This window comes from Parasteatoda tepidariorum, chromosome 7, assembly GCF_982258835.1.
Source record: "Parasteatoda tepidariorum strain Cologne lab strain chromosome 7, Ptep-v5.0, whole genome shotgun sequence".
Lineage (NCBI taxonomy): Eukaryota > Metazoa > Arthropoda > Arachnida > Araneae > Theridiidae > Parasteatoda > Parasteatoda tepidariorum.
In genome coordinates, this window is record NC_141761.1 from 97,981,254 (window position 1) to 98,000,332 (window position 19,079).

The window sequence follows — 19,079 nt, forward strand, 5'->3', positions numbered from 1 at the left end:
ATCTTATAATAAAATAATGAATAATTTTCATTTTAATGTTGCTCTAATACTGAGAACTTCGCATTAATATTTAAATTTCTCGTATGATCAATTGAAACTAGTTAATTGGCAAAATAATTCTCATTACATTCTTCTGCAAAATTTACTAAAGAACATTTTATATTATAAATAGTTTAAATGAAGTTGTGACCATTTTATCAAAAACTCAAAATAGATGTTTATGGATCACATACTTTATTGTTTAGTTATTGTGTCAATGATGCAATTTAAAAAAACAAATAAAATTAGAAAATTATCTGTTTTTATATACAAACTAAAACAGCTGTTGCCATGTTTTGCTGAAGAATTGTTAGCTGAAGGCATACTTAAATCAGTATCTTGAAAATATTAAAAATAACTTGTTTTAAGGATTTATCTATTTTTTGGCAGCATAAATTTAGTGTATGCAAATAAATATGAGAATAGAAAAAATAAACAATATTAGAATCACATAAGTGAAACTTTTATTTACACTATTATTTCCTTAATTTTTTTACAGAATAAACTCTTCTTTCTTTAGCATGGCGCAACCAGCCTCTAATAATGCTTCCAACTTCATTTACTTTAGTGTATGTGAAAACACTGCAAACAGCTTCTAAAACATAACAAAAAGAAAATATAAACAAACCAGTAGGTATTTTCATGAATAAAAATAAAATTATTTCAGAACCTATTTAAAAGGTATCTCAAACTAAATTAGTAGAAGCCCAGATTTCTGTTACTCTCAGGGAAAATATTATGGGGTAACCTTGTTAAGCTGCTTTTTCAATTGCCCATCATACGTAACTTAATACTAGTTCACAAAAAATAAAATGATTTGATACATGTTTGATTCATTGTTATAAGAATAATCTAGTAACAACAACTGTAATAATGATAAAGCTATTAGTACAAACACATGTAACAACGATCAGAATATTTCAAAGTGCAAGTCAAAAAAAGTGTTAGATAACTGAAGTATCGTATGATTACCTTTCTACTATGACTGGAAAAGAAGATGGTGACACTAATAACAATATTATTTCAAACAGCACACTCATAAATTATTCCAATGTTTGAAATTTATAAACTCATTAAAAATTCATAGAATACTAAATTTATAGTACATTAAAAAGTTTGGCAACTTTAGCAACACAAATTTTAACTATATACTGTCAAACTACAAATGGAATAATATATATATATATATATATATATATATATATATATATATATATATATATATATATATATATATATATATATATATATATATATATATATATATAAACAGAGATTAAATATTACCAATAATTGCACCTGACACTCTGTAACCAAAAAATCTTTTTTTTCATTATTGCCCATCCAGCTTTAGAGTTCAACAACATCATCAGGCATGATGTGACGAATAGCTCGTCTTGTACGTTCTTTAAAATCAGTTCCATCAAGACTTTGCAATCTAGCAGACTATGAGAAAGAAAAAAAATTATACAAATAACAATATTTTAAAAAAGCAAATTGACATGTAAATGATATAATTAATAAAAATTTATTTTAAAGAAAACAAAATTTCATTCTGAAAATAGTTTATCCTAAATCTGTCTTTGTAAAAGAACGAGCTCTTGGAGAATCAAGAAAAAGACAATAGTAAAATTTAGCATACAATTTTTTTTGTAAAAATACAAATATGTAAATACTAATTAAATGTTTCAACCACAATTATCAGTTATAAATGTTAACAAAAATTTAATAATTGAGAAAATATGCAGATCAACTACAAGTAAGTTTTATATGCCTTTTAAAGCACTAAATATTTTATCTTAAGAGATCATTGAATATTTTTTAACCCCGTCAAAAAATACATATTATGAAACACAAGATACCTACCTAAAATATATCTATAAAAGTAGACTAAGAATTAAAATGTAAACACATATATTTAAACCAGCTTCACAATGCAAGAGGTGAATAATAACAAATATATTTACAAGAACTTTTTAAAAGAAAATAATCTCCTTACAGATTCAATAACTTTTTTCCATACTTTTATTAACTTTTCAATATTTTTTTTAAAAAAAGTATTTCTTGAAATACTAAGTAGTGAGCATGAAACTAAGCATTAAGCAGGAGAAATTCTAATAACTGCTTTTGAAACAATGACATTAAAATGAGAAAAATGTAGACACTATTCTGTATAAAATTAGTTACACACATAGACATTTTGATCGCGTCCATATGATTCCTTTTTAAATAATAAACTTAGCTAATATTAATATAAATATAATTTAAGAACTATTTTTAAAAAGATATGAATTACTGAGATAGTGAAAATAATGTAATTATCTTCAGCAGTTCAGCATTGATAGCCTGATTAAATTTAATATAATAGTTAGATAACTTTGCAACTTTTTATTAATTTTAAGACAGATTGATTATGAACAATCATATAAGGTCATGATGATATAAGGTCATCATGATTATGAACAATCATATAAGGAGAAAAATTGAATTCATTGCAGCAAATGCTGCAATTTACTCAGACTAGGACGGGAAAAAAAACCTGCAGCCCTTTTGCCTGGTTATTTACTTGGCTAAGTATCTGTAATTTTAAAAATCCCTATGGACCGCATTTTTTACACAAGGGAACGCTGCAAGCTCTATACGCCTGTACTTCCAGGTTACTGTTTCGGGTGTATTTTAAAGCCATTTGGCTCACAACGCGATCATTGTGTTTTGAGAACTTGCAAGAGAACATTGTGATTCTTGCAAACGTGGTATTTGATTACTTATTACTTGTGTTTACAATGCTAAAGGTGCTAACACTAACGTAAGATGATGCACAGCTTGCAACAAGAACAAACAATAATAAACAAATTGAAAGAGGCCAAATCAGGATTGCCAAAAAAGGGAGTTATTCAAAATCTAGCAACCATGTCACCTTTTTCGCAATACATCTCTAAAGAAATAAAACAAATTTTCACTTCTTACTCACCAGAATTACTTATTGTTATTATCTTATGAAATAAAACAGATTTGAGCTTAAAAATTATATAATTTATGTCTTTTGTTAAAAACAAAATTATCAGTTTGAAAATATAGCCTAGCAGAATAAGCAGTAGCAAGTATTGAGTTGGAGATTGTTATTGTTTACATTTATATTGAAAACACCATTCATAGACAATTTATAGACAAAACTTTGTAAAAAAATGGTAAAATAACAATATACTAAATAATGAAGATGAATAGCAACATTGAAATAATTTAAACGTCATTTCATTTGTAATTAGAAGAAATGATTAATTTAGGGTTACCAAAAAAACATGCCAAATAACAAGTTGAACTTAAAGGAAGAAAACAAAAATAATAGAAAGAATGAGCTATCAGAACAGATAAAAATTTGCCTCACGAAATAATAAAAGTAAAACTTCCTCAATAATTATGAAAAAATTAAATAAACCACGCATTTAAACATTTAGTAATGTATGTAAACATTGCAAACATGCATGTAAACATTGCAATTGAGATATTAAAGATAATGACGGGGTTCAAGTACACTTATAAATCAAATATATAAATAGATTATTAAAAAAAAGAAAGATAAACAAAAAAGAAACTAATAAGATATTTGAACTTATAAATACCTTATTGTTTAGATTTCACTAGCAGAATTGCTCTTGTCACTGGATAAAAGAAATAACATTAACGGCAAAGTTGAAGTTAACACGCATGCGCTGAACGATGATCCTACAAGACTCCTAAAACACTCCTTTGAAAGGACTGTCATATTGCTGTCTATTTGTGACATCCTACGAAATTCTTTCTTCTGACACTTTACGGATATGACTGTTCCAGGAGTGTTCGGAATGTTTTGGGATGTCTTTAGGACGAAATTTGCTGTATGGGTCTGTAGCGGCGGTGGCGTTAATACGTAAATACCGAATTTTTATTCCATACTTTTCTGAATCATATTACTTCAAACATTAGAATATACAAGAAGTATACATAAACACATTATGTTATACCATTTAATTTTTCAAAAAAGTATTTTGATAACAATTTTTATCAAAAAATTATAAACTAAAAAACGGAAAGTAAAGAATTTTTAGGGTAAAAAACGATTTTAAGAATTCTTTACATTGAAAAAAATTTTCATATTGTTTCTTTTTTTACTATTCTTATAGTTCTTAATCAGACGTAAAAAACCTTTCTGTAGAGAACTATCATCAAATAAGAAAAAAAAAATATTTACAAGCATATTCCTTATTATAAAAATCATAACACTCACCTGTTTTATAAATACGCAGAATTCCAAGTGAAATGTTCTTCGTTTGAAAATTTATTTTCAAATAATATAGGCATAGATTATCCCTTCATGACTTTTAGATATCAAATCAAAATTTTATAAATGTAAGATCTCGATATGAATTTGAATATGTAGCTTAAAAACAGAATAGCTGAATTCTAGTTGAAATTATTCCTTCAAAACTAAAAAATACTTACCAAGAAAACGATACAAATTTATTAACAATCAGCACAAATGAATCGATTTCAAGTAGTTCGGATGATTCTTTATTGTTGTTTTACGAGTAATATAGATACTGAAATATATACTCTTCTATAAAGAAGAACAATATTCTATAACTAAATATTATACAGTTCTGTGCATATTCTGAATTCTTATTTATTCATTGGAATGACGAAAGTAATGCTGACTTCACTTTAATTTGTAATGAATTGAAGACAGAAAAAATTATTTTACCGTAATACACACAATCTGTAACAGCAAGTGATCATGAAATTGGAAGATATGTTGTTGGTAATAGAAAGGTAAAAATTATTGAGAAATTGTTCTTCAAATGCTTGGCGTGTTCTGCTTCAATGTTTGGCATGTTCTGGTTAGTTTTTTCAAGAAGTTCTACCTTTACCTTAAGGAAATTTTGCTTCTTATTTGCTGCTAATAAAATGGCGTCCGTCACTGCCAATAGTATTGTGGGAACTAATGTCCGATATTTTCAGTCTCCCGCTAGATGGCGTACTCGAGTGTTGCGATAGCGAATTGTTATAAAAAAATATGGTGAAAGCAATAAAATTAAAAATTATTTACAATAGATCTCTGAATATTCACAAAACCCAGCTATGTACATTTTCCATTGATTTTTCCTTTCTCATCATTTTGTGTACCAATGATTTGCACTTTTATGCATTATTTAAGAATTATCTCTAACAAATATGAACTGTTAATTAATATTTCGGGCTGAACGATTTTTTGAAAGTAAGAAAAAAACAATTAAAAGTAAGAAAAACAATGATAAAATTAAAAATTATTTACAAAACCTCCTTATATACAACATTTTTTATTAATTTCTTTTCCATATTATTCGTTTTCATTTAAACGTCTTGACTCTTCTACGTTTTTCGCCGCGTATTTCGCTGTCGCGTATTGATAGTACTGCGATTATTTTCCCGATAATTTTGTATTGCTAAATTTCAGCCCTATGTCGCTGTTGATATCTCCTAAGATATTCACGGCGATCCATTTTTTATAAGAGATATAAGTAAACTCTGTTCAATATATTTCGCACATCCAATACAAAATAAAAATCGCAACAAGATTTAGCTGGTAATTTTAGTTGTAACATTTCTGCAGACAGCATTATTAAAAATTATTACCTTTACACACACATGCGTTCTCAATTTTGATTGGCTGTTTCGTGCGTTACTAACCAGTATCTTCTGTGATTGGCTATATATATATATATATATATATATATATATATATATATATATATATATATATATATATATATATATATATATATATATATATATATATATATATATATATATATATATATATATATATATATATGATGTTCAAAATGAAGAATAAAACAAAGAAAAGTAATAGACAAATGAAAAAAAAGGGGGGGGGGAAATAATAAGTAAAAAAACAGCAAACAACAGTTTAAAAAAAAAAAAAAAAAAAAAAGGTGAAATTTTATATAAAAAACCGGAAAAAAAAGATATAATCTTTTCTTCAGCCCACACGATTATATCCGCAAAACAGAGTGCTTTCTGATATTGTATCAATAAAGCCGAAGCAAAATATATTAATACAATAGTGTGAGGAGCACTCAAAATTTTTTTTATAAAAATAACAACAAATAAAATAGATCACAAAAAGCAAAAATAAGTAACATGAAAAGGGGACTATAAAGCGAGTAGCAAAATCAGATCAACTTACATGGACAGAAAATTTTTCAAGAATGATTTAAAAATGTTTTCGCAGAAAGATTGCCTGATTACAAAATATGAAAACAAAAGATGAAAACAAAAGCGCAAATTGAGTGTAACATGAGGGTTGTAAAGTGTTCTTACTGCACTGCTGAAGTGATTTGTTATTCTGAGCTTTGATTTGTTAGTTACCAAGGATGGGCCCGAAATGGATGTGCGCAAGGTAATATTATACTGGATAATTTTAGAAATTGATCATAAATAGTTTTAGAAGATAGATACTTATTTAAGAAAACATATAAAATAGAAAAGAGAAACATAAATTGCCTGTTTTTGAAAATAATTTTAGCCGCGGATTTGCACGATATGGATTAGCACATAGAAAAATTATTTAAATTATCAAAGAAAAAAATTTAAATAGATAATTTTAACACGGATTTGCCCGAAATGGATTTGCAAATGGAAAAATTAACAAAGAAAAAAATTTTTAGTAGGTAATTTTAGCCTCGGATTTGCCCGAAATGGATTTGCACATGGAAAAATTGTATATATTAATAAAGAAATTTTTAGCTAACAATTTTAGCCACGGATTTGCCCGAAATGGATTTGCACATGGAAAAACTGTTTAGATTAACAAAGGAAATAATTTAGTAAAGGAATTTTTAGTAAGTAATTCTAACCACGGATTTGCCCGAAATGGATTTGCACATGGGAAAATTATAAAAATTAACAAAAAAAAAATTGTTTAGTAAAAATATCCACAAAAATATACGATTAATTCAATGATTTTACATAAAATTTTATTACTTTGCATCAATAAATTACTTATTACTTATTATTACTTTTTAAATTACTTATTATTACTTTGTATAAATTTTTGTGATCTATTTTATTTGTTGTTATTTTTATAAAAAATTTTTTGAGTGCTCCTCACACTATTGTATTAATATATTTTGCTTCGGCTTCATTGATACAATATCAGAAAGCACTCTGTTTTGCGGATATAATCGTGTGGGCTGAAGAAAAGATTATATCTTTTTTTCTCGGTTTTTCATATAAAATTTCACCTTTTTTTATTTTTTTAATTTTTTTAAAAATTTTTTTATTTTATTTATTTTTATTTTTTAACTGCTGTTTGTTATTTTTTTACTTATTATTTCCCCCCCGTTTTTTTCATTTGTCTATTATTTTTCTTTGTTTTATTCTTCATTTTGACCATATCTAATGAGTTCTGTTTACTTGCAGCTTAAGCGCATTAAATGAAACTTATTGTTTTTCTTAACTTTCTTCGTGCTTTCTTGTATTTATTTATATATATATATATATATATATATATATATATATATATATATATATATATATATATATATATATATATATATATATATATATATATATATATATATATATATATATATATATATGTGTTATGTAAAGCATCAAAAGGAAGAAAACTTTCCATTAAAGATGTTAAGAAGGTTAAAAATCGCTAAAAACGCATGCAGGCTCTTAACCTATAGGAAATGAAAGGCGCACATTGTCGTCTGTTCACACCTGTCATATTCGAGTGCATTCAGGAATTGCTTTTACGTCGTTGCTGACTGTACAATGACGTGAGTGGATGAAACTTCAATTCTCGTATGGTTATAAAGTTTATTGTAACCAGCAAATTTGTAGTTTTATAGCGCTATGTAGAAACCAGCATAATATTTTTTCACCATTTTCACCCTCTCAGAGTGCTTTACGAGTGTGCACATGTTTTATGATAAGATCCTTGTGATGCCCATTTATCGCTCTTTTTAATTTTTTGATACGAATTTCAGAACACCCTGTATTTGGCTTTAGTGGCGCCACCTGTAAGTTAGTCTCGGAGCTTTTTGGCCGAAGTCTTACTCGTTTATAAGATTATATTTGGCGTTAACGATATTGATTATTATTTATTTTTCTATAGCACACCTAACTTAATTCAGTATCCTTATTTATTTTTGGTACGGATATTTTAAACTATTATAGTTGAGCCGCGATGGCTCAGGGGAAAGAGTGTTCGTCTTCTAATGAGGTGGACCGGGGTTCGATCCCGGCGATGGCTGGCTCATAGGAATTTCGCATCTGGCTGGCACCGACCACAGTGCTGATGTGAAATATCCTCAGTGGTAGACGGATCATGGGTCAGAGTCCCTTTGCCGTTAGGCAAACCGTGGGAGGTTCTCGTGGTGTTCCTCTCCATGTAACGCAAATGAGGGTTGGTCCCATGAAAAAGTCTTCCACGAAGGCAAATGTCTCCCACTACTTGATCCAGGAGTTCCCTTGTCTTCTGGATTGGGTTCAAAATTACAAGGCTACGGAGTTGAACATTAGTAGTCGTAAACTCAAAAAATTGGGTCGACTGCTCAACGACGGTTATAAAAAAGAACCCATCACAGTTCCAAGAACGAATAGGAACATTTTAAGCTGATAACTTACCTCTGGTGTCTTGTAGTCTGTTAGAATAGTATCAACCTCTAGTTCTTTTCTCCATTGAATGTGCTGCAATAAAATCGTCACATTTAAATTAATGTTTTTGAAGTTATACTTCTTATGCGACTTCCAACAAGGTTGAGTTAAACGTTTAACGCTACATTTTTATTGGCCGGGAAATCACGTGGTAGGGATCCAGTTTTCCCTCATTCATTTCCATATTGTTTTGGTTCTCACTAGCATAAAAGTATTGTTTTTCCATGAATATTGTTTTAGTTTGATTTGATACACATATATTTAATAGGGTTGTATTTTTTATTTTCAAACTTAGTGGATAACAATTGCAAAAAATGAGTAAAAACAATCCCACGGATTTATGGTTATGTCAAGGTACGTCTCTTGTGAATATCAATTGATTGTTAGGTTTTCTCTTTTGAAATTAAATTATGACGCATTCACATACATTATTAATACAAATACATTTTCCATGGCGAGACGATGAGGCAACCACAAGCACTTCCACTGGTTCACGAGGTCCACGAGGGAAAAATGCACAATATTACCGTGATTACAGAGCACGGAAGCGAGCGGAGCAGGAAAAAGAGTCGTTGAGTAGAACTAGTGATCCTTCTACGACTACTGATTCTTTTACAATTAACGTCGCAGGTAACGAAGTTTAACTTCTTCCGAGCGGAGGGACTCCACGCACTATTTTTTTCTTCTTTTTCTGTTAAAAAATCCTTATTTTCAGAGAAATTTATTTTTAGAGTTTGTATTTTTTGACACATACTTTTTTGTAGGTAATACTTTGCGACACTGCCTTTTTATGACATATAAGCACCTTTAGAAAGAAATTTCATAAATGTTGAAAGGAAAATGTATCAAGTTGAGCGTCAAATAAGGTAAGCTGATCAAACGATTCTAAAGGTATGGCGTAAAAAAACGAAGACAAAATAGGAATGATTACTGGAACACGTTTAGATCATGCATCCCGTGTTTATAAAAAGGATTAATTCTGAAGTGGAGTAATTTTATCTATGATTTTCATTTATATTATTATGTATCACTATATCCTTATCATTTATTGTAAAGTTATTATGCAAGGCTAAATTTGTTAAATGTCCTCCGCGTTTGAAAACATATAGTTATGGTGAATTTGGTTAGCTTGATTTCGGGGAATCATTAAATGTTTTGAAAAATTCTATTAATTTAGATAGCTCAGGGGATAGAGCGCTTACCTCTCAATGAGGCGACGGCTGGCCGATACGAATTCCGCATCCGACATTCCTCAGCGATAGTCGGATTATTGGTTAGGATCCCTTTGTCGTTAGGCTAGCCATGGGAGGTTTTCTTGGTTTTCCTCTCCATGGAACGCCCAAGTACCGGTTAGTCTCATCAAAAAGTTCGCCCCGAAAGCAAAATTTCTCCCAATAATCTATCCAGGAGTTCCCTTGTCTTCAGGATTGGGTTCAAAATTACAAGGCTATGGAGTTGAACATTGATAGTCAAAAATTGGGTCAGCCGTTCAAAGACGGTTATAAAATAAAACTGATATCATGATCTTTCTAGTATCCCATTCTTTCCCAATATATCGCAATCTGTTTTATTCTATTTTCAAAACCTATTTTCGCTCTATAGTTTTATTTATTGCAACATGTAAATGACTAATTTTCGACATTTAACTACTGGTGAGTGACTGTGAAATGAGGAATTATGAGTGGGGATTATTATCCCCTTCCTTCTCGCTCCCGTGAAATTTCCGGGCTTGAGTGTTTCGTAGTAACGCGCTAATAAGAATAAAACTAATTCATTTATTTTGCCCGGAAAATTTTTCTTCTTCTCATTTTACGCACCAGGTGGCAGTACCAGGATATTTTTAAGGTAATTGTTGATAGTTAGTTTATTTTAAATTAGATGTTAGCACTAATGAAATACGTGTATTTGGCAAATTAGGCATTTTTATGACTGTTTTCTTGAAAATTAACCGATCGTTAAGGGGTTAAACATTATGTAGATAATTTCTATATGGCTACCATGAGGAAAAAAAAAGTGAGAATTAGAACTTACTTTTCTCACCATAGCTTCTGCGTTTTTTAAGTTGAAATTCCGCGCTGCAAATAAATAAAGTAATGCATTAAAGTTTTGTAATAAAATAAATGCATAATTTAAAAAAAAAACGTTTTACATTGTGCGTAAATTTAGAAAATTAATACCTGCAAAGGTATAAAGGGTCTTAAAATTTCATTGTCAAATGATGACTGGACCATAAGTCAAGTATTCTACACTGTAAAAAATTTGGTTAACAGCGGATATGGGATAAATCTAATCAGTGCTACTTCTACACAGTAAGAAAATGTGGGGTAATATCTATCCTAATCCGGTATTGAAAAACTCTAAAAATTGTGCAAATGATTATTTCATTTCAAGCTAATACGGAATTGAGCATTCATGCACACTTTAATGGGTGTAGTTAAATCTTATCAGCAATAATTGATAAGGCTAACACCAAGCTCAGATGCATTCATTCCATTCATGAATTATTTTTTTCCAAATTTGGTGTACGTATGGAAACTGACAGATGACTAAGACAGATTACTTACAATTGAGTAAGTGAAACTTTTATTTCACCATAAAACTCTTAAACATTAGTGAAGGGTATGACGAGCTGTAGCATTGAGCCTCTAAAGAGCATCATTGCGAGGTAAGCCATGAAGCGGTACTCACCTTTAATAAACAGTGTTGGATATACCCGGAGGAGGCACTTAATCTTAACATTAAAGTAGGGTATACCAGGCAGTGGTACTTTACTTCAAAAAAATATCAGAGTAGGGTAAACCAGCAATGTCCCTCCGAAGTGCCCCTTTATTAATTCAGTTATTAAATATATTAAACAGCGATTATTAATAATAGCCGTATTCCATGCATTAATAATTTCCTTTATCTTTTGTAAGAAAAAACACAACTAAAAGAAATCAACTATTTAAATAATAAGTAACTATTGCGCTGGTGGATCGTTTATTGGGATAATACCTTAACTTCTTTAAGATGAAGGAAAACATTGATCTGAAACAATAAATTATTTAAAGAAAAAATAAATAAATAAATGGAAAAAATTTATAATTTAGTTTAATGGGATTGTTAAAGAGCTGAAAGACAGTTTAATCAAGTAAATGAGTACTTACGTTAAAATATTAAAGTTAGTCTTTATATTTCACATTTAAATGGTAATTAGCAAGGATTTTAACGCTCCAACCAGCTTTATTTTACTTTTTTTAAGCCTAAATGGAAGATATTTTACCATTAAACACTTTTCTTAAGATTAGGACCCAGGAATTGAAACTTTATGATGATGTATTAAATGTATATAATCAAATAAATAATTTATGTATGTTTGGGGCATTAATCTACTGTCGTCAACAAACCTCTCTTGTTCTACTTATCGGTTATAAGGACCATGCGATCCAGGAGTTCCCTTGTCTTCTGGATTGGGTTCAAAATTACTAGGCTATAGAGTTGAACAATAACAGTCGTAAATCCAAAACATTGAGTCGGCTGCTTAACGACGGTTATAAAATAAAATAAAGTTTGCGAATCTAAAATTCGATAAAAATTAAAGGATAAATAATTATTATTTTTTAATAATTGGCCTTAAAATGTTTTAGTATTCGACTAAAATAAATTTAAAAGATTTGAAATTAAAATGCCGTTTGGTTGAATAAAAACAAGCATAGTTCAGTTTAAAATTACCACTGATCATTGATTATTTAATTTCGATAACTTATGTTAGCATGCTAATTTGTTTTTAGCAAGCTTTTACTTCTACAGTTAAACTATGAGTAAAGCAATCTCTACGAATATTTAGTTTTTCCCAGTGGTTGCATCTATTTCCATTTTTTAAAAAATATTTATGTAAAAATGCTGTTTCCAGGACAGCAAATTATAGCAATGGTTTTAATCAATGAAATTTTATATTTTCGATATTGCGCCCGAATTACACGACGCCTGGAACAGGTGATTATTTACAAATCAACATTCGAAAATTTACGACCTGCAGAAAAAAAAACACTAATCAAATCGATACCTCCGTCGTCGAGATCTTAGCGAAAATGCTTACAGACTTTCGCTTCTCTTTTTTAGAGATATAAAAATAAATTGCAAATGTATTTTTTTCCATTAAAATACTTAACTTACCTTTTAAAAATCGATAGAACAAGGCAGGATCTTCAAGCATCTTTGGAGTACAATCATCAATGGTTCGCTTTCTTAGCTGTAATATATATATATATATATATATATATATATATATATATATATATATATATATATATATATATATATATATATATATATATATATATATATATATATATATATATATATATATATATATATATATATATATATATATATATATATATATATATATATATATAAAGAGAGAGAGAGAGAGAGACAATTAAAATGGTAGAAAAGATATAATTTTAAAGAAAAATTAAGAATTTAAGCTTTATAAAGTTTTGTTATTAATCGCTGTTAATCAAATAAATAGAATTTAAGGAATTTGTAGTAATATTTATTTATCCAAAAAGCCAACAGATTTATTTATCCAAAATTTGATTGAAAACAACGTATTTCCAACAAATGTAATTAAATTCTCTGCAAAATCATTGAGTTTATTGAATATTAAAATTAATAAATGAATGCATTTACATAAAATTCGTTTATTTATCTGGATTAATATTTTTGCTATGTGCAAATACAATTCGGGAAAATCCGTAGCTAAAATGTTTTAACTAACCAACTATCCTTTCCAATATTCAATTAAATACTTAAGATTATTCAATAAATGTTACTAGTAATCCTCGAATTAAAATGTTATGATCAAAATCCTATCTTACATTAATTATAAACTTTGAATTATCCAGTACAATATTATAAACTTGCGAATTTCAAGAATTGCAAAAGTATTTAAACAAAAACTTAGTAATTCATGCTCGCTAAATGAAATTGTGTTAAGTTTCCGTTCTTTGTAAGATATGCTTCATTTTAAAGGTATTTAATTTTTCTTACTAGCCCTTGTCCTTAACATGACATAATAAAAAAGTTAAAATTATAATTATATTTTAATTTTAATCTTGAACAAAAATAACTTCTAACAAATCCAAATGTTTCAGTAAACAAGCCTTATAGTAAATAAGTCAAAATTGCTTGTGTTCTTAACGGGCAATTTTAAGGCTTGCTGATTGATATCAAAAGTAAACTATCAATAGCTTATATATATTTTGTTGATAACACAAAAAATTCCAACTTATCATGCATATACTTCAGTAGTAGACATGTGGCGGATTCATGGACAATAACATAGATTTGCTTTAATTTTTATCAGTACAGGCTAATAAATGTAATTTTCACTTTGAGGACCACATGTTCTCGTCCGTCATTAACATGTTCTTTTTATCCATAAAATGTTAAAAAAATACAAAAATAAAATAAAATACAAAATTTAAAGCTCTATTAACAGCGCATAAATTTACATTTGAAGAATGATTGATGTTTTTTTTTTTTTTTTTTTTTTTTTTTTAAGAAAAAGATAATTTTACGTTTTAAATTTACGAAATTTGTAGAATCGCATCCTAATATTGCATAAACAATTTTTTTTTGACTTTAGTATCTATTGACCATTGGCCTCCGGAATGCCAGAATTACTACTCTCTTATTATTGCTACTCACAGTGGACACCTGCGTCTCAGGGCTTAAGAGCGAATACAAAGGCTGGTTCACTTCTTTGAAGAAACTCTCACCGCGTCAAAGCTCCGATTTTCCCCTGTGACGTCACGGTGGCGCAAAGCTTGAACTTTTAATTCAAGAACGGAGTGTTCGACCTAACTAGCTCTAACTAATATTGAAGCATTCCTTTATGTGACATATTCCAAGATATTCGTTGTTTTCTATAATGATTTTCCTCAGCTTTTTGTAGTGAATTACAAAAATTTAAAATTATCAACGAAATGCCAGTTTACGCGTTTGCAACTTGCAAAAATTCTGATAGAAACACAAAAGGAAATTTTTTTCCACGTGTTCCCTAAAGTAAATGAACAACTATTTAAAGAATGGCTTCAATGTTGCAAACGAAATAGCCCAGTTAGTATAAATTATGCACGAATATGCAGTAAGCGTTTCTTGAAAGAAGGTTATGAAGATGATATGAGAAATTGTTCACTTGAATTGCCGATTAGAATGATTTTAAAATCTACTGCAATACCGAGAGTAAAATTTTCTTTACAAACAAGTTTTTCTCGGCACAGCAATACGTTTATTTTGTCGTTAAAGAACTTTTATAAGAATTCGCCATCTAAATAAAAGCCGCCCCGTTACTTCAAAAAGAAAGACAGGCCAAAAAATTAGAAATTGGATAAAGTCAAAGAAAATAAAAACTTGAATGAAAAGTATAAATAATTAATAGTTAAAACTCTCCTGATTTCATAACATATTTTCTAATTTAGTTATTCTAAATATTTGATTTTTTTTAATTTATATTCTCTTAAATTTAAATATCTATAAGCAATTGTAAAATTTATATTAATATTATGAACCTTAATTATTATTTTGTTTCAGTAATTAGCGCTTAAGGTTGTTGTTTCATAATGATTAAGCATAAACAAATTGCCATTAACAGCATATTTTAAAATCAGGATTCTAAATTTAACCCAACTTTGAAAATTATTGTTATCGAACAATATGTAGCTGAAAAGTGTCGATATATGCTTTAATTTTCTTAATAATAAAAATTAAAACTGAAACTTTTAAAATAAAATATTTATCGTGTCATTTACGACAACTAGTAAAATATTTTTAATAGTTTAAAATGGTATTTTTTATTTATATTATGGACAAGAAAATTTTTTGAACTAAGTTTTTGAACGGAAATAATGTGTTAATTGTGTGAAGTTTGAATGCTAATATCAAGAAAAAGTCAAACTTATTTGTCAGAGAGAATGGGGCATAGTTTTCATAATATCTTTGCTTGCGATCTCAGAGATCTGTGTACGGCGCGACGTCATGAGGAGGGAAATCGTAGCTTCAGCTCAAAAAGAGGAATGAGCCAGCCCATCACGGCGATGGAGCAGCGTCGCCACAACCCATTTGTAGATTATATTCACACAATCATACAGAAGAAAGAACATAGAACACAGAGAGAAGGTCCATGCCTACGGTGGGATTCGAACCCACAACCACTGGCTTCGTAGTCCAGTACTAGACCAGTGATCGGCATGGATAACGCAATAAAGTGACAAATAAAATCCCTTAGACCTTACTTCGTCGACCGCTAGTGCTTCTTCTACTGGAATGTCATCGAGCCAAGTCATTGTACCAAAAGCTACCTATTTCTTTCAAAATAATGTATTTAAATTATTATAGTGAATACAACATCTTGTACATAGTTCAAATTTAAGCAATGCAACTAGAGAAATATTTTTAGCAAGCAGTTTTAGTAACGAAAATAAATAAGAGATATGTAGAAAATTCTGAAATCATGCTTCGTACTGTGTGTAGTTTATTTACCTATGATTAGTCTCAACTCCCAGTTATCTTCGGGACAACTCAGGGAATGTCAACATATAGGATAAAAAAGTAGTCTTAGTTTCTAAAAATCATTTAAAAAACCCTTCTATATTTTTAGAACAATTATTAAATATTGTCAGTTGTTAAAAATAATAAATTTAATAGGTAATTCCTAACGTGAAAAAAATTAAATAATGTATTAGGTATCCTATCAATTATTTGAGAATTGTTATCTTTATAAAAGCACTTTTGAAATAAATTTTGTAAATCTGCAGGGTGAAACGGAAGTTGTTCGGAATATAATTATTTTCTATGTACGACCATCTTTATAATTTTGCCTTCCAATTTACAAATTCCTGCAGTGTAAAAAAATAATATAATGTATAAAAAAATAATGTTAAAATTATCTGAGATATTTGTCGCTACAACTAACATTTTAAAAATTAATTTAACAAATTTTCAGCGCAAAACACATTTTATTTGGAAGCAATTACTTTTTGTAAATTTGCCTTCCAATTTGCATTAAATTTGTAAATTTGTACGTTGTAAAAAATTAAATAGTGTGTTATATATCCAAACAATTATATGAGAATTATTATTTTTACAAAAGCCCTTTTGAAATGAGTTTTGTTAATTTGTAGCGTGAAACGTGAGTTGTCTGGACTACTCACGTTTCTACGTACGGTCATCTTTATAATTTTGTCTTCCTACATTGGATTTGAAAATTTTTACTGTAAATAATGTAATATAATATATTAAGTATCTAAAAAAGTATCTGAGATATTTGTCGTTATAAGAAACACTTAAAAAAGAAATTTAGAAAACTTGCAAAGCAAAATTTATTTAATTTGAACGTAATTTCTTTCCACTTGCGTCCAATTTTATAATTTTGTTTCCATTTTACATTAAATTTGTAAATTCCTACTGTATAAAAATATATAACGTATTAAGTATGTAAAAAATTATCTGATACATTTATCGCTATAGGAAATGCTTTAAAAATTAATTTTACAAATATGCAGGGCAAAACGTATACTGTTCGGACATAATTAAAAAAATAATTTCTCACATGTGCTTCTCAAAATTTAAATTTTAGGAGCTAAATGTCTTCTTATAGTGCCCATTTTGAAACGGGTGCTATACTTTTGACATAGAAGTTATGAATTATCAAAAAAGTACTGTTAAAAGTTGAGTATTTCCATTAAATTTGATTTCTAATTTTTAATTTTATGAAGGGACAAAAAAATAGCCCAAGTGCAGCAAATATTTTAGAAGGGAAAACTTTACAATAGACTTATTGATTTTTTAAAGTGTGGTAAGTTAATTCCTAGTTATGTTTTAAATTTTAAATAGTAATTTTGTATTCATTAATTAACTACACGCGTTGGTGAATTAATGCAAGTTTTATTGCTAAAGTAAATATAAATTGCTGGAAAGTAAATATAAATTGCTGGAAAGTAAATATAAATTGCAGGAAAAGAAAATATAAATTACTTATAGTTTCATAATTTTAAAATGATAACTAAATATCCTCTTCCTTAAGAGGACAAATGTACAGAAATACTTCGCAATAAAAAACCGGAAAACTGCTTTTAGTTTGCCTGTAATCAAATAAAACATACACTGAGAATAAGAATGGATGATAATAAATATTACAGGTAAATACCGTTAAATAAAGCATAAATAAATACTTTATCAATAAATATTAATACAACTTTCATAAATTTTAAACTAATGACCACCAGATATTTCCAGATCTCCTTTGCTAATTAAGAAATCTAGCACATTATCTTTCAAACTCATAAGAATGAGCCGATAGCAATAAGAAATGGTTTTGGGTCATTCATAGCTGTAAGTTATATAGATAAATAGTTTCTTAGAAAATCAAAGAACCTTTTCTTTAAAAGACAATCACAGTAGTAATTAAAATAAGAAAATTATTGCAAGAAAAAATAATTGTTTTTAAATATTACCTATCGAATATGAGACTATATACTTTACTCTTTCTAAATCGAATATTTGCTTTTATTAGAGTATTACAAGGAAGCGTGGAAAAATATCGTCATCAAACAGCTGTATTGTCAAACCATCCCATGGTATTGTATAATCATCGTGAGTATAGTATGAAACTTTCTTCAATCTAAGGGAAAAGTACAATGAAACCTTGAAAAATATTACGGTAATTATCAGTTTGCGGTAATTATCAGTTTCGTTATGTGATATTACGTATAGTGCTAAAATATTAAAAGATGCAAAATTCAACTAAAACTACAAATTAGTTATGTTTTTCTTAATACAACCATTTTCCAATTGTATTGCTGTTGCGTATTTAATGTTCTATGTTTCTAAGTTAAAAAAATGATAAAAAAGATATCTATATGCATTTTTTCTGTTTTCTCAAATAAGATTGTTTTGCCGATCTGCCATTTTTGTATCCATTATTTTACGGCGCAAACATTTCAGAAGATTTAAAAAAAAAAAAAAAAATGCAGAATGCACGACTATTACTAACAAAACATAGGGTTAGCGAACGAAGCGAGTACGGGGAGTGAGTGAATAAAACAATGTAAAGATATTAATGTTCTTCTTAAATGATTAAAAATCTTTTTATCCAGAATTCCAATTTTTTTAAAAATCAATTTTTTCACCAAATATTCTTTTTAAACCTTTATTATGATTGCAAGCTGAGTAACCGTTCTTAATACATGATAAAGTATCCGTAATATCAATGCATCAGTAGTAATTAAAACTACGGTATTTAATAATTTAATATAATATCCATAAATATATACAATTTATAAACATAC

General features: G+C 28.4%; 1 protein-coding gene and 1 long non-coding RNA gene across 9 annotated transcripts in view; both read right to left on the reverse strand.

Moving 5' to 3' along the window:
* LOC107455506 (SEC14-like protein 2) overlaps positions 1–19,079 on the reverse strand; it is a 90,265-nt gene that overhangs the window by 52,786 nt on the left and 18,400 nt on the right. For 2 of the 8 annotated variants that reach the window (XM_087168328.1, XM_087168329.1), the window contains exons 1-5: positions 18,246–18,394; positions 16,026–16,091; positions 12,901–12,976; positions 10,777–10,820; positions 8,716–8,778 (exon numbers count right to left, since the gene is read on the reverse strand). In XM_087168328.1, coding sequence (XP_087024454.1) covers positions 8,716–8,778; positions 10,777–10,820; positions 12,901–12,976; positions 16,026–16,076 — 234 coding nt within the window. In that variant the 5' untranslated portion in view covers positions 16,077–16,091; positions 18,246–18,394. Of the gene's footprint in view, positions 1–8,715; positions 8,779–10,776; positions 10,821–12,900; positions 12,977–16,025; positions 16,098–18,245; positions 18,398–19,079 lie in introns of those variants that run through there. The other 6 variants (XM_087168332.1, XM_087168325.1, XM_087168331.1 and 3 more) reach the window with 5 other exon arrangements.
* Positions 481–3,813, reverse strand: LOC147807344 (uncharacterized). The gene is made up of 3 exons (XR_015435626.1): positions 3,660–3,813; positions 1,327–1,485; positions 481–634 (listed from the first exon to the last, which is right to left on the reverse strand). It is a non-coding gene; the product is annotated as an uncharacterized LOC147807344 (long non-coding RNA).